Source organism: Acomys russatus, chromosome 23, assembly GCF_903995435.1.
Source record: "Acomys russatus chromosome 23, mAcoRus1.1, whole genome shotgun sequence".
Classification (NCBI taxonomy): domain Eukaryota; kingdom Metazoa; phylum Chordata; class Mammalia; order Rodentia; family Muridae; genus Acomys; species Acomys russatus.
This window is the reverse complement of record NC_067159.1, coordinates 53,040,069-53,066,995: the sequence shown is the minus strand read 5'-3', so window position 1 is coordinate 53,066,995 and position 26,927 is coordinate 53,040,069. Positions and strand designations below refer to the sequence as shown.

Below are 26,927 nucleotides of genomic sequence, written 5' to 3'. Positions count from 1 at the left end.
GTGATGCAGTTCAACGTTGTCTCTTAGTTTTTTTTGAATTAAACATTTATGATAAATCTAAACTTATCGCTAAAGTGTTGACTTCACCTGTGATTAAAACATTAAGAGACATTTATGAACAAATACTGAACCCTGGGAAGGGATAGACAAAGCAGAGCTCATGGTTACCATATTTACACATACTCTTTGTTGTGTTTCAGTGCCACATGATCTGATTCAAAGTAATAAACATCGGGGTCATCGTCTTCCTCTTCGGCAGTGTGCTGACCGGCACTCTCCCTGGCAGACGGCAAATGTCCAGTGCTCAGCCTGGCCTCTGACGGTGGCTTACTTACTCCTTCACTTGCACAGTCCTGTGAATCACGACATAGAGCCTTCTCACCTTGAGAAATGTCAACAGCATCTGTGGGAGACTCACTTACATTATCACTAACAGATGTATTTATTTCATTGGGACTGAGATTATTCTCCTCAAATTGTCCATTTTCTCTGTAAGGAGATGTGTTTTTAGTGGGACTACCTCTGGCTGGGGCCGCCCTTCGAGGTGAAGTTCTCAGGGTATATCGGTGTTCTTGAGGTTCTGATAAAGACGTCATTTGAGCTGAAACACAGTCTAGCACAGAGGACGGTTCTGGCTCTCCAGAGACTGGCATGCCTTCAGAGTCTGTGTCCAGACGGTTACTGCTGTTTTCATTACACTGCTCTGTTGAGGCACTGCTATCTCCCACCACATCTACTTCCTCCTCGGAATCTCTTAAGGATGACTGAATTTCAGAAACAGGGCCTGAAGCTGGCTCGGCAGTCAGCTGATTCCGACGTTCCACTGGCAGGCAGGCAGTTACTAGTTTGTGGTCCTCCAACTTGACCTGCACGTCTGACTTTGTGCAAGGCACGATATGGTCTATACAACTGTCCTCCTTCCTACTACCAAAGAATATTGAAGTCTGGGTTTCCGAATCCCCATTTCCAGCTACTGATTTCTCCTGCAACACATAGGAACCAGTGCTATTTTGTTTAGTGTTCCTGTCAGGCTGATACTCATCACAGTTTATAATAGTTGAGTCACTGTCATCAACACCATTGACAGTCAAATAGCCTGTGATTTCTTCTACTACTGCAGCATTAAGCGGCCCTTCCTCACTGACATTCACCTTTTTAACTTCCCTTTTCTCACAATCATCCAATATAAGACATCGACAAGCTCGTTTAGTCCCTTGAAACTCTGCATCATGGTCCACTACTGTCCTCCTGTGTTCTACTGGCTCCTTGTCTGGTTTTATAGGTGAATCTTCTTCTGAACTGTTTGCGGCTTCACCTCTGAGACAGCGTTTAGTGCTCTTTAGGACTGGCGGCGCTGGCTCTGTCTGCCTTCTCTCACAGCTCTCTAGGGCCTGCCTTTCTAGGTCATCCTTCTCTGAAGAAGAAAGTCTTCTTTTCCTAGGGCTTACCCATGATTCTCGGGCACTCTGCTGTTTTACATCAGAAGGTCTTCCGTTACTGTTTCCTTTCTGAACTGGCACAGGCTCTGGCCTCTTCTTTGGTGATCTTGATCGTACTTGAGAATGAGAAGAGATTTCTTCTGGGTGAGCAATGCTACGATTCCTTAAAGTTCTACCACAAAAAGATTCATCCAAGCCGTTTAACCCCACTGTTGATCTTGTAACACGAGTAGATCGGGAAGCAGCCATACTATGGCAAGTCCCTACCATACGGTCATCATGATCCACCCAGTGGGAAACCTTCAAAAACGTAAACAAAATAATGAGAAAAAGGTAATAGTTAATACATCTAAAGCAAAATCACAAAGCTATAACGTTTTATCCAAGTATAGCCATTATCAATAAGTCAAGGGACAAAGGTTATTTTATTAAAATTTCCAATAATGACATTAATAACAGCTAACAATTAAAGACTACTTACTATGTTCTAGGGCTCCACATTTATGTTTAACATACCTTTACTCCGACAGGTCTACTGTACCTACTTTACAATTGAGAAAAATGAGGCACAGACAGCCTTAACAATTTATTGACAGTCATACAGCCAGCTCAGACAGACCCCTAAGCACCATGTTCACTGTTTCTTTGTCTCTCAGAACAGCACAAAGCACCCAGAAGAGATCAACCTAAACACTCAATTTCATTTTTGTTATTAAAGTAATCCTTGTGAAGTTATAGACCAGCTATTTTAGAGATCCTGTTCCAACCAGTCTGAGGTTTTTACTAAAACCATCTCAGGTTAGTTAAGTCCCTTGATAACAAGCTCTTTGGGATATTGGTATGGATTTTTTTTAACTGTATATATAGTGGGAACAGCAAAGCACAGCTTCAGTCTCTGGAGAAAGTATGTCACTACTTTAAAGTACTCTGAGGAAGACAGAAACAGTCACTTCAGAACTAAGGATTATTTTATATATATCACATGTGTGCGTGTTTACAGACACACTCACACACCCTTTCTTTAAAGTTCTCTGTGTAATGCAGGACAGCTTTAACTCATTCTTTGGAAGATAAGTGGGTTTTCTGGTAAGGACACTTGAACTTTCTAAGAGAGAAACACAAAGCCTATTGGAATGTCCGCACTGATCCATCTGGTAAAACTCTCAAAGAGCTAATGATGTGCCCCAGGACTCCCACGCTATCAAGAAGGACAAAGGCACTATTAACATTCCAAGTCTCTATCACCCTCTCTTCACTTCCATTTGGTTTTCTTAGCTATTTTGCCACTTCGTTGCTTAATCTTATGTGGGATACAGAATGGTTAAAGAAATAATGCAACTTCACCACGCTGCCTCTGTCAGCCTCCAACAACCTCCCTCACACAGAACCCTTGTAATGGCCTCATCTCTTCCCCATGCAAATCAAGCACACTCCCTTCTAAGCCTCAACTGCAATCACCTAATATTGGAGAATAACTACTACAGCAGAGCCCAGCAACACGCTACACAGAAACACTTAAGGAGAAGTGGTTCCCTGTGCCTGGGGGCTGACAATGAGTTAAGGAAGAAATGGACTCTGAAATGCATTAAACTGGTTGAGTTTAGCTTCATTTCAAAGCAGAGCATACTATAAAACTCTGTAACTAAAGCACAACTACTTGTTCTAGAGAATCTGTGGACATCAGGCTAATAGTAAGAATGGAACATACCATCCAAAAAGAGACAACGTCTCACATGAACTTCACTTGCTGGACACCCAGACTGGCAATCTGACTGTAATGTATCTTTCTACATCAAGGACAGACAGTTTGCTTTACTTACAGGTAATAAATACTGATGGTCCCATCAATCTCCTCCCTCTTTCTTTCTTTCTTTCAATTTCCACTTTCAATTAGAATAAATCTAAGTTAAACTTCAAATGTGTTAAAAGAACACAAACTGCCAGGTGTGGTAGAGCACACCTTTAATCCCAGCACCTGGGGAGGCAGAGGCAGGTGGATCTCTGTGAGTTCCAAGGCTAGCCTGGTTTACAAAGTCCAAGATAGCCAAGGCAACACAGAGAAACCCTATCTCAAAAAACAAAACAAAACAAAAAAAACAAAAACAAAAACTGAAAAAAAATTTTAAAGCAATTTATTTTATGTACCAAATTCTGGAGTTCTCACACTTGAAGGCTGTATACTAAATATACATGTAAATATGAATATAAAACTAAAGTTAAAGCCAGATGCAGTGGCGCACGCCTGTAATCGTAGTACTCAGGGAAGCAGAGGCAGGCAGAAGATCACTGTGAGTTCGAGCCAGCCTGGTCTACAAATCGAGTCCAAGACAGCCAAAGCTACACAGAGAAACTTGTCTTGAAAAACCAAACCAAAACTGAAATGAAGTTAATTTTCTAAACTATTAAGTAAAATGCAAATTAAATCTTCATACCTTGTGGTTGAAAAATAATACTGGAAACTCATTAAGCTTTATTTTTTAATGAGTGATGCCCATTAAAGGCGCATATCTCTTCTCTTATGTGATTTCCATTAACTGGCTTTCCTTAATCATGCTTTTCTTTTGACATCAATCTGTGTGGAAATCTGAAAAAACCTCTTTCTCTGTAATTCAACTTCCATAAAAGAGAATACTGAACCAGACTTCTGTCATTAATACTGGGAATTACTTTCAAAGTATGTATATATATGATATGTGTACACACAAATATATAAATGAAAATCACTATCAAATACCACCCATGTATGCCTATACTTTTCTTCTTGATTGCAGTTCTGAATTAAAACACTAATAAGTATGAAAGGTTAAGCCTTTTTCTGTCTTTTGTTACCTAAAAAGGTTCTATCCAACAATTGTAATAAATCCCAACTACTGGGCTGTAATTAAGAAGCTGTCTTGGGAGAGGACCAATAACTGGGAAAATGCTGGAATAAATAAATAACCACTTTTGGAAACCCAAAAGGCTCATTTTATAGTGTGTATGTCTGGTACTTCAAACTGTTGTTAACTCCAGTCTAGTTTGAGAGTCCATATTAGAAGCTTGCTAGAAACAGACCTGGGTTTGATACTTAGAACAGAAAGGGAAAAAGGAACAAAAAAGAAAGAACTGTGAAATGTCAGGCCCTATCTAGCCAGTTCATACATGCTGAAGTATGAGAAACTGCATTCAGGCAGTATTCTAACAGTATAATTCAATTACCAGGTTGAAAGCCAAAGTAGTACAAAATTCTCTTTAATATTTTATGAAATCATAATGATTAAAACAAAACATTAAAAATAAGGCTAGGTTCACTTTGGCTAAAGAAGCATCAAATGACAGATTGTAAAATTATCCTGGATTGAATTAACATTATATACATGTAAAACAAAAAAAACCTAATCAAATAATGAAGACTAGAATAAAACAAATCTATCTGCTACTTTCTTCCTTCCTCTTTTCTATTTCTGGATAAGCATACATGAAGAATACGTATTTTTTGTAATTACACGATAAAGTGAATATAAAAGCCATCTATCAATAAGGGACCTTTATTTAAGTATGTCTTCATTATTCCAACCAAATTTCAGTATTGTTTTGCCAAGCTTATTTATCTACCAAAGCAGTATAGTTTAAAGCTATAATTTTCCTTATTTTAGCTAAATACAAAGTCATGAAAGAATCCAGTGGAGAGGTTTGGGCATATAAGTATATTCTTGCTAAATATGAAGTTGCTAAGAGACTAGAAATGAACCATTTGCCAACTCGCTCCGGAACCCTTATTAATAAACTAAAATAAGAGACAGCTGGTGAAAGCCGTAACCATGCACACTTAGTGATAGAAACTGTATTAGTATAGTTTTAGAATTAAGGGAAACCGTGAGTTAACATTTTCATATGGGCATGAGACCAAAATCTATCCCGTTACCCACCAACTAATGAGCAGCAGCATTTTGTAGAAAACAGGAAGAATATGATTCCTCTCTAGAACTAAGCACTTTGTATTCCCCATTCTCCGAAGTTCTCATACTACTGAAGACACTGAAAAGTGCCAGCCAACCAAACTGTTTCAGCCAGTCCACACCAAGTCCAAAACCTGCCCTACATGTACACATGCTCTTATCTGACTTCCACTGAACCACCTTCCCCTAAACTCGAATCTACTTTAAAAAACAAAAACAAAAACAAAACAAAAAACCAACCTACAAAATTCTAAATCATTAGCTCTTTCAGATCTTACGTTTCTAGTCCCCATGACTACAACCACAAAACTGCCATCAGGACCAGCAGAAACTAGACAGACTAACACGAAAGACCCACCCACTAGAAATATGCTGCAGTACATTTTTACTCAAAACTATTTCCTGTACCTGTAATCTCTGGCCCCTGCTTTACTCACCAAATGTCCCAGTTTAGAGGAGTTGGCAATTACCACTTCCATCACCATAATTACTTTAGTTTTTGAGACAGGGTCTCACTACGGAGCACTGGCTGTCCTGGAACTCACTGTGTAGAAGAGGCTGGCCTCAAGCTCACAGATGCCTGCCTCTGCATCCCCCAAGACCTGGGAGGCACGCAGCATCAAACAGAGCCAACATCAATATTATTATCATTATCATTTAGTTGTATTAAGTGAACAACTTCTGAATATGACTTTCCTGCCTGCCTATTGTATAAGCTATGCACAGGCTGTGCTTATCACACAAGTCTGTGTTGTAGTTTCTGAGACAGGATCTTGCCATTCAACTGTGGATGGCCTAGAATATACTATGTTGCCCAGAGTGGCCTTAAGCTCCTGGATCCCTGGTGGAGGGATTACAGGTACACACTGTCATACATGCACCTAGCCACACAACTCTTTTAAAAGACAACTATTTCAGCTGTACATGTCTCACTCTGCTGCAGCAGCAGAACACCTGTGACCCCCCCCCCCGCCACTCAATTTTTACTTAAGGTTAATAGTAACCACTTTGAAGTTTAGAGATTCTATTATGCAGTTATATAAATGGATCTCTTCTTTGTCTTCAAGAGAGAAACAATAGATGATTGACAAGACAGACAGATATATAGGCAGGCAGGCAGAATATACACTTTTGACAACTGAGAAGTCAAAGAATTTCACACTGCTCCTTAAATATGTACATTTCAAAGACAGGCTTAACGGTCTACTGTCAAGATTTCAACAGCCATTTCACTTATCCCTTTGTTGAGAAATAAAAAATGGAAAATATTTAATCTCAGTCCATTCCCTACAGCTCAAGATTGCCATAGAACAACAGCAAAGGAGGGAGAGAATGATGAAAGTAACATAGCTCCTCCCGCCAACATAAAATCAAACCATCGCGCTCTACTACAAAACTCATTAACTTACCTGTACAGCCAAAGATCTATCATTGTGGAACTATTATTTCTCTTCCTTATATCCTCAAGGAGACGGAGCTATGATCTACAACAGAGCTTAAGGTTCAGGCTTTCAGGGTCTCAGCTTCAGCCTCGGAGAATACTAGGACCTCTTAAAACGCCTCTGTTTAAAATAAAATGATAAAAAAGGCACTAAGTAAGAAAATTAACGTATGCTAACAGTCTACTCTAACTACAGAAGCACAGCACAGTAATGGCTTGCTGCTTCCTGGTAAGCAGCCCCAGGGGCACCAAGGAACTGGGACAGAACTGGAAGAAATCAACCACAATCAATGTTAACACATACTTACAAATAACTATTAATTTGAGTAAAAATGACTCAGCCTTTGCTCTAAGGCTTTTTCCCCTCCTCCGCTTAAAGATGACCTAAAGGATTTCTAAGGTTTAGGACTGAGTACAAGAACTAGGGCCTAAAGCAGTGGTCTTCGGCCTTCCTATGGCTATGACCCTTTAATACAGTTCATCTTGTTGTGACCCAAATATCTCACAGAAATCTACCTGCTCTGACTCCAGAGTATTAGGATTAATGGTGGAGCCAGCATACCCAGCCTGTTGCTTTTTAAGATAAGGTTTCCCAGACAGACCTCAAACCTTCCTATGTTGCTGAACGTTGAGTCCCAAGCGCTTCGGTTACAGGTGCACACAAATAATCATGCCTGCTGTTGATTTTCAGACAGGTTTTCCTCACTATGTAACTTATAATATAGACTAAGCTGGCCTCCAGCTCACAAAGGTCCACGTCATTCTGCCTTTCCAATGCTGAAATTAAAAGGCATGCACCACTAAGCACAGCACTTCTGTAAATAGTTAAAGGTACATTTTTTAAAATCTTTTCTTCTAAAAATTGCATTCTCAGTCTAATGCCCTATAGAATTGTACTCTGATATACATCTTTACCCCTTAAAATCCTTATTAATTTTCCTAGTTACATTAATAAAAGGAATTAAGTAGAAAGAAATTGCTTCTCAGAGAGGAACAGGGCTACAATATTAACAACTATAAATGCTACCTCTCCTTGTAAATTCTTACAGTATACACAAAGTAAAAACCTGCCTAAATACAATCATTTCCCTCTATTTTTTTAAAGCTCTAAATTAAGATGAAGAAGGGGAACACAGGGAAAACATGATCCTACAAAGACTTGAAAAGTCAGCCTTATTATGAAGACTCACCAACCAGTTCTGGAATGTGGCTCCATGCAGATTTGGAACACAGGACTGTGAAATTCCAGCCACACTGCTAGACATTTCTCAGGAGGGTTCCCTACAGAGCATCACCCACTGTACTTGCCAAATAAGAATATCTGTCACTGCTACTTTCACAAAAGACCTAGTTCTTACAGCTGAGTTCTATTAGTATCCATCCACACAGGCTCCACTGGACACATTTCTTAAAAGCCTCATACACTGAAAACATACCAGCCAATGACTTCTGTCTCACCTGGCTTAGAGAAAATCACATTCTTTTCTTACCTTGTGAAGTGTTTCGCCTAGTACTTAATTCCCAAGCATCTGTATTTATATGTCATCACTGTTAATGTCCGCGTTACACTGAGACTTCAGGAATTATTTATATGGTTGTACTACCACAACTTGTTATCTGTGAAGGAAAATCACAATATGGTCACTATTACCATATTACAGATTGTTTACAGATTGGTGGCTAACAAAAATATTTCAAGAAACACATAGCACACTTCACTAAACTCAGTTTTATAACTTATTTTATGACATAATGTGTTTCCATGATACATGTTATGTTCAACAGAATGAGATAATTTGTTAACATTCTTTCATGAATGCAGACACTACACATGAACACGTACTCTCAATATAAAATTTCTGCAAAGCAGAAGGTCTTAGATGGAAGACGTGTCTGTGATCAACCAGACACTAACAAGAAAGCAGCTTTAGGCGTTTTATGATACTACTAAGCAATCAACATGATACTTAAAGCCTGACAGCAAGGTGGCTGCACAGATGACAGTGAAAACACACACACACACACACACACACACACACACACACACACACACTAAATGTGAGAAGGAAAAAGATTAAGTGATGGGGGTTGAGAAGATGGCTCTGTTGGTAAAATGCCTGGCACACAGAGGACCACAGCTCAGTTTCCCCAAGGGTACATGCCTTTAATGCAGGGGGATTAGTGGGTCTTGGTGGCCTGCCAGCCTAACACTGACGAGTCTCTAGGTTCAGTGAGTGACTCTATCAAGCAACAGAAGGTGACACTTAACGCTGACCCACACAGGAGTGGTAGGGTGTGAAATAGTTATCATGAGTTCTTGATGGGCCAGTCCAGGGTCAGGCCATAAGTACAGCACTTGTCTACCATGCATAGGGTACAAGGTCTGATTTCCAGCATCACACACATGTGTACAAATTGTTCTTTTATCGTCATTTTTTACCATAGGCAATATCCTCTACAGGACTAACATGTGTATAAAAAAACAACTTAATGACTCAAAATAAAGTAAAGCTCCTACCTATACCCCCAACACTCGTGAGTGAGTCTAATTAGGCAAAAGTATACATAGATCTCACTATCCTGAACATAGTGAAATCCTGTCTCAATAAGAAACGGGCTTAACTTAACAAGACATGGACTTAACATGTGTGGGTCCCTGAGGTCAAATTCCAGTACCCAAAACCCCTTAAGCAGCCCTGAATCACAGATGTGCAAGCATGTCTTAAAAATAAAGTTCTTAATTCTGGGCGGTGGTGGCACATGCCTTTAATCACAGAGGCAGAGACAGAGAGAGAGGGGCAGGCAGATCTCTGAGTTTGAAACCAGGCTGGACTACAGAATGAGTTCCAGGACAGCCAGGGCTACACAGAGAAACCTTGCCTTGAAAAACCAACCAACCTGGATGGAGATGCCTGGTGGCACTTAGAGGAAGGATAAAAGGTCATCAAGAAGAGACTGGATACCCTATGAGCATATACAGGGGGAGGAGGTCTCCCTCAGTCACAGACATAGGGGAGGGGAATGGGGGGGAAGCGGGAGCGAGGGAGGAATGGGAGAATACAAGGGATGGGCTAACAACTGAGGTGTAATTTGAAGAAACTAATAATAAAAAAAGGAAAAAAAAAAAGAAAGAAAGAAAAACCAACCAACCAACCAAATTCCTTAAAAATATAGTTGTTGCTAATCACATAACTAAGAGATACATTCCTGTGATCACAAGGATAACAAAAAGAACATAAATTAAGTCACCAAGTTCAGTAGTGAGCACCTGTACTCTCTGCTGCTTAGGAGGCAGAACAGGATTCTTGAGTCCTGGCAAACATGCCTGTTTCAAAAGCAAAGTCTTAAGTTATTTCATTCACCTGAGTGTGTTGTGTCTTTATGTAACTTATGGTTATCTCATATATATCACAGAAAGATGCTACAATGCCACTCCAAATTCCTACATGCTAGTAAAGTAAAAAGCTATATAGGAAAACATAGGTAATCACATACCCTGTTTTGTGGATAAAAGAACTGTCAAACCAGGCATAGTGGCACACTACTGTAATCTCAGTACTTGAGAGACAGAGAGGAGGATAAGATGTTCAAGGTCACCCTTAGCTATAGATAAGACAGATATAGATAGCTTGAGCTACATGAGACCTTGTCTTTAAAAAAAAAAGAAAATTTTAACATAAATTTAAGTAGGCCAAATTATTTCCTAAAAAGCAAACAGATTCAACTAACACAAATGTTTGTAACACATTTCCAATGCTCTTCGTTTACTGGCATCTCTCTCTAAGTCAGGCATTCGACAAAAAATGCTGTATTGTTTTCTAAAGCAGATAAAGGACTTTGAATTACAACATTTTTCATTTGAAAATTTATTTTAGTAACTACAATTTCTAGGCGCTTAAGCAGCTATTTGTCTTTTAAATGCACAAAACAGAAACAAGCTATGTAAGCCCTGTTCTTAAAGCCTTATTTTATTCAATCCTTGCCACAAAGCTTCGGTTGTTTTCCTGTACTAATAAAATTCATGGGCTATTCAAGCATTCAACAGCAAATCTAAAAACCAATCTTCATTGCAAAGAATTCTCTTCTCTACTACTTGCTACTGAACACTAGACTACTGTGTTCACTGGGTTACAGTACCTTAGATTCATGACACACAACAGCCCTTCAAAGAGACTACAGCAACTTTCCCTACAAAATATCAGCTCTGGTCATAAAGCAAAGGATATAAACACAAACACTATTAAAAACAAACAGCAAAATCCAGCCTGAACTAACTTGAGTTGCAAGATACCGCAATATTTTGTGTTGTTAAAGGTTTGGGAAAGAAAAACCAAATAGAAGGCTATACTACAGACTCATCTTTAATAACCTGGTTCTCTAGTCTAAGCAGAAACACTAAGTATGTGTTCCACAGTATGATTTTTAAACAGTTACTGGTAAAAAGCATTAAAATAATGGTCAAAGCTATAAGAAGTGTCTTTCCTAGGCGCCCTTTCATGGTCACTAGGCATTTACAAATAAGACAATTAGTATGTGGTATACATAAAGCAAGGCAAAAAACAAACAAAACCCTAAAATTAACCAAAACCACAAAATTCTACTCTGCATGTTCCCTGGAATGTTCAGAGCCACAAGTTATGCTAGTTGCCTTCTACAGGTCCAGAAATATGAATCAACAGAGAGAGGCATAACAGATCTGGTAGCAAATAGATGTTTGATTTTCTGTCACTGATAGTTACTTTGCCTACATTCATTCCTTCAACTATAAAATTGCACATAACCACTTGTCTCCACCTCAGGGAGCTATTTTGAAGTTCAGAAGAGATAGTATCTGTGGAGTGCTTTTGTGTATCTGCTTCTATTCCAGATCCAATCCATCAAGTAACACAGACATTAGTATATAAAGCTTCCTTCCACTTCTGGACATCTCAATGCAGGGATGCTTACAGGATGATGGCCATACTTTACATCAGCTTCTTCTAAAGCTTTATATATAGTGTTCATAAGCATCCAACTAATGACGTTATAAAGACTATTTCTAAAACACAACCACAGAAATTAATAGAAGGGGGAAGCCTTCACTTTATTAAATGCACGGGGATTCAAACATAAAACGTCACAATCCATTTTTTGTTTGTTTTTTGTTTTTCAAGACAGGGTTTCTCTGTGTAGTCTTGGTTGTTCAGGATGCGCTTTGTAGACCAGGCTGGCCTCAAACTCACAGCAATCCACTGGGATTAAAGGCATATGCCACCACACCCGACTCACAATACAATTTTTTAAAAGACTGTACACTCTTCCTCCTACAGCTCTCAAATTGTTCCCACTTCTGTAATACAGTCACCCATGTTGTTTTAAATGAAAATCCCAAACTTTTTATTTTACCAATAAAGAGACAGGAGCTGCACAGACTGGGGTGAAAACTTGCTAGCTCAGAGGCAGAAAAATACCAGCCAGCTCACATCAAAATGGAAAAGGCCCAAAAGGTTCACTTGTTTAGCTGACCGTCTAGGAGGAAAGGGCCAAAAGACGCAAGGCAAAGGCTTGCTAGCTCAAAGGCCAAAAAGCCAAAGGCCAAGGAGGTGAAGAGCTCAAGAGCTAGAGCTAGAGCCAAAAGCTAGAGAGCCCAAGAGCTCCCTCTACTTCTACTGTCTATCTTAATTACTACACAACTCACAAAGTCCCTCCTACTGTGTACTTTCTGTCGGCCTGTTTCTTGCTCTGCTTCTTGACCTTGGGTTAGCTTTATTTTCTTGTGTTCTGAAAACTCTTGGATTAAAAGTGTGTGTGTCAGGGCTCAACTGCACGCACACACACACACACACACACACACACACACATCAAAAAAAAAAAAAAAAAAAGACAGGTTTGTGCAGTTCACAACCTGAGGGATCACAATGGGATCAAATAGCCTACAACAAACCCATAGCCATGTTCATCTGTGGGGTTCATCAGCAAGCATGTGGATTACTAAGTGTGGTGGTTAGTGTTTCTTATGATTTTGGTAAGTTCTAGAGTCACCTGGGATAGGGCCGAGGTGTCTGTGGAGGTTACCGTTTGCTGAATGAAGTAGGGAACTTGCTTACCATAGATGGGACCACACCTTGGGCACAGGCTGTATAAAGTAGAGAGGGCAAGCTGAGCAATGGCATTCATTGTTCTCTGTGTGAATGGAGACATGTCACCAGCTGCATCAAGCTCCTGATGCCTAACTTCCCTACTATGATGGATTTTTAACCTAGAATTGTAATTTAAATAAACCATTTCTCCCTGAAGTTGCTTTAGTCAGTCTTTTATCACAGCAACAGGAAAGGAATTACGACAACTGCTTTAAATCTTGTCCCTTTAAGTGCAGTCTACAGAAACAAAGACCCTTGTGACGCATACATCTGACTACTTCAGTGTCCTAAAATTGTTTTCAATTTTATTTTATTTTATTATGTCTATTGTGCGTAAGCATGAATATGAGCATGTAAGTTTCAGGGCCCATGTAGGAAAGAAGTGTGAGAGCCCCCTAACACTGGAGCTGCAGTCTTTAAAAAAAAAAAAAAAAAAAAGACAACTTCTGAGCCATGTCTCTTCCAAGGACTCTGACCCAGCTCTGGTCACAGAGGAAATGAGCTAAAATTTTTCTTTAACATGTATGGAAACTATTTTACACCTTACAACGAGACACAGTGTTGAGCCTACAGCTGCCCTGCCACGCTGCTTGAAGGGACCTACACACAGAGCAGGGACGCCATCAGGGACAACAAGTACAATGGCTTTCCAGAGTTAAGATCATGAGGAAGCGTTTGGGGAGGTCCTGGTGGCTGGAGCCCCCAAAACAAAGCACTAGAGCAGAGAGCAACACAAAATGAGGAACAAGATTGTAGAAAACCTACAAAGGTACTCTTTCAGCCCTGAGCCAAGAATGGCCCTAACCAGAAACTTCCATGTACAAGGCCCTCACCTACTGAAAATGCTTCTTGGGCCAAGATATGCATACTGAAGGAACACTTTCCTGAGCCATGTCAAAGGCTAGACAGGGAGGGGAGAGCACGTGAGAGCTGATGCCTCATCTATGCAACAAGTCCAGGCTCCTCTCCCAAATTATACTCCATGCTTTTACATGAAGAATTGGACATGGAAGTCATAGACCCAAATTATGATCTTCACTCTACATCTTACTGCTCTGCATCTGGCCCACAAACAGCAGGACACTCATCTTTCATCCCTTTGCTTGTGGTAGAAAACGGCACATGCCAAGCATCGACCAACGAACTTTGACCTCTAAGAGGAAAATGAAATACCACAAGAGTTGAGCAGGTCGTGAGAGATGACAATATTCTCAACTTGTAGCACGTCAACTTTATTTCTAAGCTTCTGGGAACCCTATATTTTTCATCTGTGGAATAAAGATTAGTTTCTTAAACACATTTTTAAAATATATTAAGAAAACAAACCAACCACATAACGAATACTGTTGGTCCCTCTTGAATCCATCTTGTTTTCTTCCATTTCTATTCCCTAAAGGGAATCACTAATTAGACATTCAACATCAAATTGGTTTTTTGTTTGTCTGTTATTATTTTGTTTTTTCGAGACAAGGTTTCCCTGTGCAGCCTTGGCTGTCCTGGACTCAATCTGTAGACCAAGCTGGCCTAGAACTCACAGAGATCTGCCTGCCTCTAACTCCTCTGTGCTGGGATTACAGGTATGTGCCACCACGCTTGGCTCAACTTTTGAATTTTATATGATATTATCATAATATTATATAAATACCTACATATTTTAATAGGGATACAGACTGTACCTGACCTTTCATTCTCCACCTAGTTTTCAGCCTAAGTCTCTCTAGTATTTAACTGACAGTTGAACAAACTTGGGGGAGGAAGGGTCCCAGTACGTCACAGTGGGGAGTCAGATCCAGCCTGCTTATGTCAGCTCAAGTTCTCTACCTAGGCCTACAGGAGCTGACATTAACTCAAGACAATCCCGACAGTCACGTCCACGAGACCACCTGATCAAAATGAACTCCCAGGAACACTCTTCTAGTTGACTCCAGATTGTGCCAAGTTGAAAACTAAAACTAAACCACACTAACTAAATCTACATTACACAACACAAACCAGGTTTTCAAGCACAGCCAAGTGTGAGAATCATCTAATGAAGAGGAAAAAAAAGTTTGTGGGTCCACATCTGTGGAATTTAATCAAGTGTAATATATTTTTGTAATTTTTATAATTTCTATTTTTATATGTACAGATGTGAATATAAAAAGTTGCTCAAAGCCAAGTACAGTGGAACATGCCCACAATCCCAGTGTTCAGGAGTCGGAGGCAGGAGAATTAGGAAATCAAGGACAGCATAAGTTATATAACAAGATCTTAAAAGCTGTTTGGGGTAGTGAACATTGTGAACAGAAACCGTGAAATGGGAAAAGGCACTTAAGAATGATGCCAATAAGGCTGAGACCTAGTGGGCAAAGAGTAAAATATCACAAAATAAAGGTTCTTTGTCAGGCAGCAAACTAGGAAGGGCTTGCTAGGCTATGGTGGAAATTTACTCCATACTTGACATGTTTTACTTCTCAAATGTTATTCTGGGGGCTTATTTATTCTATTACAGAATTTGAAAGAGCACAATCTAATAAATATTTTTCAAAGATTATACTGGCTGCTGTAGTAATTTGAGCTTAACAGGAAATAACACACGATTGAAGAAATAAGTTGATGTAGGAAAATGTCATGATCCAGTTATTTTTTTGGTCATCATTCAATTTGTCACTCATTTATATCCACTCAACAATTATTGACTGTGACAAATTGTGCTCAACAGGGTTTTGGTCTTTGTGAATACAAAGGCAAAAATCTCATGCTTTCACAAAGTTTACACTTCATATAAGCAATCAAGATATATATTACCAGATACTTCTGGTAGATACTGTGTATGTTATCATGTCATAAACCGAATTTAAAAAAAAAATGTGTTGTTCTGGTTTGAGACAGGGTCTCTCTACAAATACTAACAACAACAAAGCACGGAATGACTGAAGAGTAACAATGCGCAGGAGGTTCCCTCTAATGACTGACTCCAGGCAGTCTGCTGGGCCAGGGTAAGGACTGGGGATTTCCTGAGTAAGCTAGAGGCCATTGGGAGATTTCTGATCAAGACAGGTGTAACAGGAGTCAACATTTAAAATGATCATTCAGACTGTGATCTGGAAAACAAACTGTACACATCGAAGCAGGAAAAAAAAAACGGAAGGTGGCTTAGAAGGTCATTACCACCACAGGAGAAGTAACGGCCAAGTTTTCGGTGAGAGAGGCAAGAAATGATACACTTTGATTTAGATTTCAAAGGCAATCCTAATAGAAGCACTAATGTACTGGGTGTGTTGAGAGCAAATCCAAGACTGGAAACTAGCTCTCCTGCCTGGCAAATGCTTTCTCTTCTAGCGCCTGCTCTCACAACTGTATCATGATTTCATTTGCTAAAGGTTCCTCTGAGACTAAATGACAGCTTTATATTTCCCTCCTGAACTTCAGGTCCATGTAGCAACCCTAAATTCTATTACAACTTCAAGTCCCACCTTCACAACTATGTCAATGTTTGGCATTACAAAACACACTCTATCACAAACTAAAACCCTAGGAAGTAGCCATTAAAAGAAGAATGACTGACTTTGTGTACACATATGGGTACTAACATACCATAATGTCTTCTTCCACATGGGTTCCAGGAATTGAACTAAAATGTCATGCTTGGAAGCAGATGCCTTTTCTGGCTAACCTATTTTGCCAGCCCAAAGTAACCTTCTTAATTCCTTTTTCCTGTCACCTAATCTACTCCACACCATACATATACCCAATTCCTCAAGCTAACTTTACTCTTGTTATAGTGTATACTTTATTATGACATCTGTCACAAAGTGAACTACTGTTCTAGTTTGAGGGTCTGCTCAGGTAAACCAGCTGGCCTCTAGCTTACTCTTCTTCCCTCGTCTCCTGAATGGTAGGATTACAGGCATGTTTCACCATGCCCAGCTTCTGAAGGAAATAATCAAATCTGCTTTCTTTCAGAGATCAGTTCTCCTGAGATAAACACTCAGTGTCTTAAACACAATTAGACTATGTTAGCGGGATGTGAAGATCACGTTCTTTTAATTCTATTAGAAGGGCTTGTGGCTGTTTCTGGTATTAACGAGAGCCTATACTGATGCAACATCTTCAACTCTCTTCTCCCCAGTGATGAGAATCTGTGTATTTAATCACACCAGTACTTTATTGGGTAACTAAGACAACAGTTTTTTGTTTTCCTGTTTTTGAGTCAGGGTCTAATTATGCAGTCCTGGCTGGCCTGGAAATCAGATCTATCTGTTGAAAGTTATGTGCCACCATGCCCACCTTGACAAAGCCCTTTCTAAGTGGTGACCTTTCCAGTTCACCACTGCCAAGATCTTCAGCCTCACACAAACTATCCTCAGCTCTCTGGACTACTCCTCCCTCCTCGGTGGTTTATTTCTGCCGTCTTCTCTACATAAAATGCCTTAACATCCCACACACAACCTATGTATCTAAGCAAATCTCATCCTTCTTTTCTATTATGTAACTACAAATATTACTGTTTCCTGGTGTGTGTGTGTGTGCGTGTGTCTATGTTTTCTGATGGTCTTAGGTAACCCCTGTGAAAGAGTCTTTTGACCTCCCAAACATGCCAGACACACAGGTTGAGAATCACTGGTTAAAAGGAAGAAAAGCACTACTATATACAATTGTCCTAAGTATTAAATGAAACAAATTATATCAAGTTGCCAAAGTACTACAGCACAAATCATTAAGTGTAGGTAATAATTCCTAGTATGAATTATATATGACAGCTAGACACTACATTCATTCTCTTTAAAGCTGTCAAAAAAACCTATGGTTGGCTGGGCATTGTGGCCCATGCATTTAAACGTAGCACTTGTGAGGCAGAGACCAGCATATTGTAGATACACCCTCAGTCACTTACAAAGTCACTCAGAAAATGACAGTCAATAATGGCAAAGAGACATCAAACCAAGCTAAAGGGGGCCTTAAAGTTGTAGTTGCCCTGTTACGGGGAATCAAGAGTGCACTGCCCAATGACATTTAAAAAGCAAAACAACTCAGAATTATCCTAAGTTATAGTAGGCACTCAGGGGCTGAGAAGGCTAGTCAGTAAAGCGCTAAGCACACATGAGAATCTCAGTTCAATTCCAGCACCCACACCGAAGGCAGGCATACTAGTGTAAGCCTGTAATCCCAGCACTAAGGAAACCGAGACAGAAGGAGGACCCTTGATGTTTTCTGGCAAGCCAACCCAGGTTAACAGATGAGCTTCAGGTTCACAGATAAGGACTAATCTCAAGCAATTTAGTGAGGTAGAGAGTGACTATGGACAACTGATGTTAACCTCTGGCTTCCAGGCGCATTACACTTACACACTTAAGACATACACACACTCGTGAAATAGGCGCTCAAATTTCTGCTGTCTGTCCATTTTTCAGACATTTAACTTGCATCATGTTTTGAGTTACTGCAAATGATTTTTAAAATTTTAAACTATGAAGCCAAAAATAACAGCAAATATGAAGTTAGAAAATCTGAATATACACTGCAGTGACCAGAACTGAAAATATTGGTATAGTTAGCCTGAATGACAAGTAAAGCTGACAAACACAAATTAAAGGAAGTCTAATCAAACTCCTCAAAAATGGCAGGGCTAAGAAATCTAAGAGTAGAGCCGAGTGTGGTGGAGCACACCTTTAATCCCAGTAGAGGCAGGTGGATCTACAAAGAGTTTCAGGACAGCCAGGGCTATAAAGAGAAACCCTGTCTCAAAAAACAAACAACAACAAAAAGGAAATCTAAGAGATGGTGCTGCATGCCTTTCATCTCTGCACTCAAGAGGCAGAAGGAGACTTCGGATCTCTTAAATTCAAGGCCAGCCTACTCTACAGAGTGAGTTCTAGCACAGGCAAGGCTACGTAGAGAAACCCCGTCTCAAAAAAACAAACAACAAAAACCAAAAGAAAGAAAACAGAAAAGGGCATCTAAGGATAGACTGGGCATAGTGGTACATATCTTTAATCCCTGCACTACTAAGGCAAAGATAGGCAGATTTTTTTTCTGAATCTGAGGCTAGCCTGGCTACATAGCGAGTTCCAGGATAGCCAGGGTTACATAGGTAACCCTGTCTACCTTAAGTATGTGCACATGAGTCCAGATGCCTGAAGACCAAAGAGGTCAAAGGCATCTTATTTCCTAATATTACAAACAACTTTGAGTCACTTGAGTCAGTGTTGGGAACTAAAGTTGGATCAGTTAAGTGTTTTTTTTTTTTAAGGATTTTATTTCTTTATTTTACACATGAGTGCTCTATCTGCATGTACTCCTGAATGCCAGAAGAGGGCATCAGATCCCAGTATAGATGGTTGTGCGCCATCATGTGATTGCTGGGAACAGAACTCAGTTCTTCTGAAGAGCATACAGTTCTCTTAACTGCTGAGCCATCGCCCCACCCTCTTGATTTTGCTCATTTTAATGGGATTAAAAGAATGATATTGCTTAGGGCAAACAGTTAGCCATATCCTGGATCTGCTCTATGCTAACAATTGTTTCTTTATTAGTTCTTACCCTTCTCCCCACTAAGCACACTCAGGTCCCTCAATAGTTCTCAGACTCTCCTTTTGACACATCAACCCCCCTCCTTACTAAAACAAAATAACAAACAAGCATGCTAATAAAAGGAAAAAAATTGTTGTTACAAAGACATGCTCTTAGTCTTTTGTGAGTCTGTGACACCACATGAAGGTACCTGTGGATGGGAAATGATTGGTGCTGGCACTGGAAACCAAATCAGGATCCTCAAGAGGCTGGAAGTGCTGCAGTCACCTCTCTAGTTCTCCCCCATCCTCACCTTCCTAAAACAGCTTCCACATACAAGGCCAACACTGAAAATGGACACCAGCCAACATGGATTCCTATTGGTCCAGCCCGGTATTTATTTATCTGTTTGGGTTGGGAAGTGCTACTCTTGTTTGCTTTTTTTTGTTGTTGTTTTTGTTTTGGTTTTTGGTTTTTCGAGACAGAGTCTCTCTCTCTGTGTGTGTATCAGCCTTGACTGTCCTGGACTCGCTTTGTAGACCAGGCTGGCCTTGAACTCACACCGACTCACCTGCCCCTGCCTCCCAACTGTTGGGACTAAAGGCGTGTGCCACCACCGGCCAGCTTGTTTGATTTTTGCAGGTCAGTCTGTAACCCTGGCTTCCCTGGAACTAGCTCCTTATGCAGATGAGGCTGGCCTCCAACTCCAGAGATTTCCTCCCGAGAGCTGGGAGCAAAGGCATGCAGCAGTACATCTAACCAAGTCATAATTGCTTTAGATCACCGACACACTTTCCTCAACTCAATAGAAATCGGCTGTCATTTCAGTAACACTGCACTGCTGAGGTTATCTATCAGTACTGGCTGCTTATACGATTCACCATCAGGGCCTATCTTTTTTATCTGCTTTCTGAAACCAATTTTTCTGAGACCTCCTACTAAAACTCCAAGCTGACATGGCCACTATATTAACTGAAACATTCAGTTTACAGCTCAAGTCATGGAAAACATGGGCTTGGGAGTAACACATGTCACTGCCTGACAAACTTCAAGCATCCATCTCTACATCAGTAAAAAGAACTAGCAGTAAGAAGCACCAGCCTTTGTTGTAGTACAGACTGCAAATAGGATGTACTACATTCATTTATAATAAATACACCTTATAGATATATGAATTTGCTTAATTTGCTAGAGTCAGAATTTAGTTACAAACCTATGTTCTTTATACCATCACCACCCTAAGCCTTGACTATAGGAAGGGCTCAGCTGCCCACAAGCAGGTGTTCAACCACAACCGATTCCAAATCACCGTCCTTCAGCGGTCAGAACCCACACCACACCAGCAACCCTTTAAACTTAAACACAAACACAAAACCCTTTATTTGGGACCGAAGAGAAGCCTCAGTCAGCATTATAAAAGCACTAGCTGTTCTTCCAGAACACCCACATAGTACCTCACAACCATCTGTGACTCCAGACCCAGAGGGCTCTGATGCCTTCTTCTGGCCTCTGCAAGCATTGCATGCTCATGCTGCACAGATGCACATATGGGGAACACACACACACACACACAAATAAATGGAAAATAATTTTTACAAAAGCTTTATTTATGTGCATGAGTGTTTTGCCTGACTCCTGCAGGGGTCAGAAGGCGGTCCAGATCCCCTGCAACTGTAGTTCTGGATAACTGAGAGGCACCATGTGGATGCTAGGAATTTAACCGAGGTCCTCTGCAAGAGCAGCAGCTCTTAACCTCAAAGCCATCCTCCAGTCTCATTCTTTTCAACTTTTAAATTACCAGGAAAAACCAAACCTCAGCAAAAGCTATGATAATTTTTATTAGTAGTGCATTGTTGTTCATTTGATCAACAAACTAAAAATCGCAAAATTATGCAAAACAGTCTTCAAATACTTTAGTGTTAAGGAGCCCCTTTGCACTGAAGCAAGACAGAACACTTGAAAATTATGGGGGCAGAGGAGGAAAAGGAGGCCACCATTCCCGAGTCTGCCTGGAGTCCCGCAATAGCTGAGAAGCAGCTCCAGCACAGGTGACATTTGCAATAAAGGCTTGCCGACACATCGCTCACATAGTTATTTTACGGCTGGACATACAGGACCTTGAGCAAGGCCTCATTCCTTTCTCCCAGAAAGGGCCAGAGAATCTCAACAAGGGGCTGGAAAGATCAGCAGTTAAAGAGTACTGGATGTTCTTCCAGAGGGCCTGGGTTCAATTCCCAGCACCAACATGCTATCTCATGTAGCTCTAGTTCCTAGGGATCTGACACTCTCTTTGGCCTGCAAGGATAGCAGGTACTCAATAGATAAAAGTAATAATTAAGAAAACTATTATAATCCTATTAGATGCTTTCAAAGACAAACCAGTGATAAGATAGTAACTTTCAACTGAACTGAAATCCTACAAAAACCAGGAACTGGTCCTAGGGAAGGCCACACCCATGTGCTCCTCTCGTGTGCCTTACATTCTTCTGAGTACCTCTTTTTGGCCTATCTCTCATGTTGAAGCCACCTCTAATCAAACTTACAACTTGTTCCATTAGCTGGCTAGTCCTGAAATTCTTTTCGGTGTCAAAGCCACACACCCTGGTTCAGCATGAGTCAAGGCCCTGAAATTCTAGGGGAACTCCTCAGGCTGCTGAAGATAAATAGTGGGGGACTGTGCTTGCCTCTCTACTCGCAAACACTGACAGCACAGCCATAAAACCAAGGAGTCACAATGTCATATGGCAGAGGTTCGCAGCACAGCTGTCACTGAGCATGGTGAGGCCATGGGAGGCCGACACAAGACCCTGAAGCTTGAGCCTAGACCGGGCGCCTAAAGACACCTTGTCCCAAAATGCAAAACAACAAAAACTCAAACCAAGCAGGGTGCAGCGGTACATACCATGATACAGCATTTGGTAGATTGGGGAAGAAAAATTTACTGTTCAGAACCATCCAGGACTATCTAATGAAACTCTGCCTCAAAAACAAAACAAAACAGCCTTTTAAATAAATTAAGAAGCACTATAAGAACTTGTGCCTTATAGTTACAAATTAATCAAAAATTTCTTTGTCAAAAATCAGCTAACAGAAAGTATACAAGTAACTATGGTCAAGCTGGGAAATGCTCAGACTAGTTCAACAACACTAGTATTTATGGCCCAAGCATGACAGTATACATATGGAATCCCAACAGTTGGGAGTGGAGACAGGAGGATCAGGAATCATCCTCCACTACACAGTGAGTTTGAGGCCAGCCTGGGCTACATGAGCTCCCCTCACCCCGCCCCACTAAAAGGCATTTAATGAGTGAGGACAGCTGAACAGAAGAGTATTTGCTCAAGGCCCAGGGCAAGACTGATAATAACTAGTGATCACAAGTCACTCTGGCCTCCATATTGTCGGTGTAGTATTCTCCTACATGTTCATCCAAATCAGACAGAACCAAAATGTTCCAGATCAAAAACTGCTGGAGAGCTCACAGTTAAGAGTGCTTAAAGCACAGTCCTGAGCCTTTCACAGTGACAGGAAGTAGTTTTTTCTAAGACAGTTGCACTTCCATCAGGCGGCCTGAAAGAGACACCAACTAGGTAAGGTCTGTATAGCAGCGTAGACTATGAATTTATAATCTGTACACTCTATGTACATAAATATTTAAGGCAAACAGCTTTCATTTAAATTAGGACTTTTTCTCAGTCGACTCTCAATAGTCTTTATAATAACTGAAGATTCTACAAGCAACCTCCAAAATTGGCACAGAAGTCACTAATACCTGAGGAGTTCCAAGAATGTAAAGCAAGCTACCAAGTCAGGAAAGGCCCTAGCTGCTCAGGAACACTGTACTCAAGTCTTCAAAACAAAATTAAGTTGGGGGAGTAACTGAGATACTGCTGTGTTAATGACCAAAAGCAATACACAGTTTACTTAAAGCACGATAGAACAAATACATTCTACCAGTGCAAATAAATGTACAGACAGCTTTTCTTTGACAAGCCTTTGTACTTCCTGAAACTATGACTGTGATAAAAAAAAAAATATGTAAGTTAGTGTTGAGATTCCCTACTCTTTCTCTGCCTATAAGACGAAGTGATGGTTAAAAAAAAAAAAAAAAAAAAAAACTCAAACAGCGTTGAGCAAAAACAAACAAATGCAATCAATACAGCACATGTTAAAGGATTCTCTGCTGAGAAGCAAACAAGAAGTCAACTGTCCAGGACCTCCCTGAGGGAAGGGAAGGGTGACCAAGCCCAGAGGAGCGATGGCTTCCAGATACTCTCAGTGACCTACCATTGTGTTCATTCTGTGCAAAACCACTCAGCTGTGTATTTGTGAAAATGGTCTGTATGTATTACACTTTCATAGTATTTACACATTTAGAAAAAACAGGACAGGAAAACCCAAACTTTCTCCCCAAGAAAAGAAACATTACTGTAAAATCAACACAAAAGTTTTTATTTGGTGGGAATAGTTCAGGTTAGAATTTTAAGTTTGTAGGGAAAGGGCAGAGCACTTGCCTAGCATGTGGGAGGCCTGGTGAGTGAGGAGATGACACGTCTGGAGTACAGGCTGGAGAGTTAGTACAGAAAAGTGTTACAGCCAATTGTGAAAGCACAGGCTTATAAACCCTAGCACTTGGGGGAGAAGGCGGAAGGTTCAAGAGGCCCATGCCAAGGTGTACCCCTTGAGGAATTATGTGCCATGCAACTGATCTGATCTAAGGAAGTTTATTAGGAGGGCCTAGAGAAAGGGTACAGACAGCAAGTGTGAGCCACGAAGCGGGGAGAGGCCAGGGAGGGCGTGAAAACGGATACCTAGAACACACAGAGAGAAACAAACAGTAGGAACAGAGAGAAGCTGCAACACAGAGAGAGCTGGGGTGACAGGGTCCTCACAGCTGGCGCACACCTAGTGGCACCTGGAGGTGGCAAGTGATGACATAAGCAATTGCTAGGACAATGAATCGCCTGAAGTAAGGCAAAGTGCACAAGTGTGTGTTGGAGGTGGGGTGAATGAAGATAATAATAATAATAATAATAATAATAATAATAATAATAATAATAATAATAATAATAAATTATTATTATTATTATTATTATTATTATTATTATTATTATTATTTTAAAAGTTAAGAACATGACTGCTCCCAGGCATGGTGGAGGAGAAGTTTACTATAGATAAAAGGTAAAAAGTAGCCAGAGGCAGAGACATCTAGGAGAGTCCACAGTGAACCTTACCCAGAGGCAAGGCAGTAAGGAGTTGGGAGGGAGAAGGAAAAGCCAGGAGACCAAAAAGGTAAAGGACAGACATAGGACTAGCAACCAAAATGACTGGATTATATAGGGAAGGGCAGCTAGGAGTTAAGAGATGGAGCGTTTGGGGTTGGGGATGGTATGACAGCCATACCCTGTGACAGATAAGGACAGAGGGATGGGGGGAGGGATGACCTGGAGGCCAAGTCGGCTTTGATGTGAAACAGGCACCTCAGCTAGGCATGTGTCCTGGGCTTCTGAGATGTAACAAGGAGGGAATGATAAAGTTTTTTGTTTGTTTGATTTTTCAAGACAAGGTTTCTCTGTGGAGCCTTGGCTGTCCTAGATCTTAGGATCTAACTGCCTCTGTCTCCCAGGGTACTGAGATCAAGCCTACACCAACAGCGCCTGCCTACAAAGTTCTTGAAGAGATGTTAGTAAGGTAATTTCACAAAATACACATCTTGTCTATGAAAATAATCCTGACAACTAATACAGCCATATGAGTGAACCCAAAGCATTTCTTCACTTCATTTATCAAGTCCATACACTTGATTTCTAACTGGCAAGTTAGAAGTAAGAAAAAGGGGGCTGGAGAGATGGCTCAGTGGTTATGGGTACTGACTGTTCTTCCAGAGGACCCCAGTTCAAATCCCAGCACCCACATGGCAGTCACTGTCTGCAACTCCAAGATCTGACACTCTCACACAGACACACTTGCAGGCAAGCCACAAATACACATAAAGGTAAATAAATTTAAAAAACAAAATCAGGCTGGGGAATTTAGCTGAATGGTAGGTCGAACATTAGCATATACAAAGTCAAAAGTATGCTCTACAGCACAAAAGGAAGAGGAGGAAAGGAAGAGGCTGCCACAGGACCTCTAGCTAACCAACTGGAGGACAGCTAGCTGTCAGCTGAACCACTTGCCAGAGCCTGGCCGGCTGAATCCACTCGGAAGCCCCCAAGCTGTCCTCTAAGTTCCACACAGACTCCTGGGGTTACCAATGATTTTGAAGGTATATGTTACAAACGACTGAGTTCATTGTCGCTCAAAAAAGTTAGATGGGAAGGGTTCTAACGCTTAAGAACATCAAGCTTAAAAAAGAAACGACATAGGGCTAGAGACACCTGACTCAAAAAGCCAAAAACAAACGTAAAAAGACACAAAACATAGTGGGGCACCCCATCACTTGGGCGCTAAGGGAAAAACACCTCCAGGCCAGCCTCCAGTGGAGGCCAGGCCTCAGAACAGTACGGGGCGGGCCAGCAGGAAGGGAAGGGTAGAACCCTGAGATTATAGCCACGTACTGTAAGGTTTACCCAGCATGCCTGAGGTACCAGATTCAACTCCCAGTGCTGAAAAAAGGGGAAGGAGGGCATAGGTGACCAGCTTGACCTGTCATGCAACAGTCCTAGCTGAGGGACAGTGACAGAACTCACCTGACAAGACAGAAGCTATTATCCAATACTACACAAAGAACGAGTTTTGAGTAGAAAACAACAGGGAGGTAAGAAGCACAGCAACAAACAAAAGTACCAACTTCATTCCAGCCAGTTTCAAAGCTACACACACCTCTGGGACTTTGTTATGTAGACTGATCACACACAGAATTTTTCTAGTATAACAGTGGTTATCAGTCTACTAATGACAGAAAAAAGATTTTTAATCTATCACAATTATATTAAATACTGCCAAAACACTATCATAACTCTCAACTGTTACTTAATTCCAAACTGAATTTTTACTTGAAATTATTTTCTTTAGCAGAAGACTGTGGCACAGGCCTTTAATCCCAGCATTCGGGAGGCAGAGGCAGGCAGATCTCTGTGAGTTCGAGGCCAGCCTGGTCTACAAAGTGAGTCCAGGACAGCCAAGGCTACACAGAGAAACCCTGTCTAAAAGAAAAAACAAAATCAAGAAAGAAACTAGTTTTCTTTTTAAAGCACCTGCAACACACTTTCATCATTGACATTTCTGGCCATGTACTTTAATCTGCATGCAAAATACTTTTTTCCTATTCCTTTTATTTTTCTCAACCTCAAAATAAATTATCTTTAAAAGATTGGTAATTTACAAAGTTCACTACCAAAAACAGTTTGTATAACAGAATTTTTTTTTTTTTCAAAGAATGGTTTCTCTGAGCAGCTCTGGCTGTCCTGGAACTCACTTTGTAGACCAGGCTGACCTCAACTGCAGATTCACCTTCCCCCACCCCCATCTCTGCCTCCCAAATGCTGGGATAAAA

At 40.7% G+C, this 26,927-nt stretch overlaps 1 protein-coding gene across 1 annotated transcript in view; it reads right to left on the bottom strand.

Annotated features, from left to right (window-relative positions):
• Positions 1-26,927, bottom strand: part of Zzz3 (zinc finger ZZ-type containing 3) — a 61,268-nt gene that overhangs the window by 31,360 nt on the left and 2,981 nt on the right. The window contains exons 2-4 of the mRNA XM_051165937.1: positions 8,309-8,435; positions 6,787-6,939; positions 184-1,739 (exon numbers count right to left, since the gene is read on the bottom strand). Of these exons, the coding sequence (XP_051021894.1) occupies positions 184-1,709 (1,526 nt within the window). The 5' untranslated portion in view covers positions 1,710-1,739; positions 6,787-6,939; positions 8,309-8,435. The remainder of the gene's footprint in view (positions 1-183; positions 1,740-6,786; positions 6,940-8,308; positions 8,436-26,927) is intronic.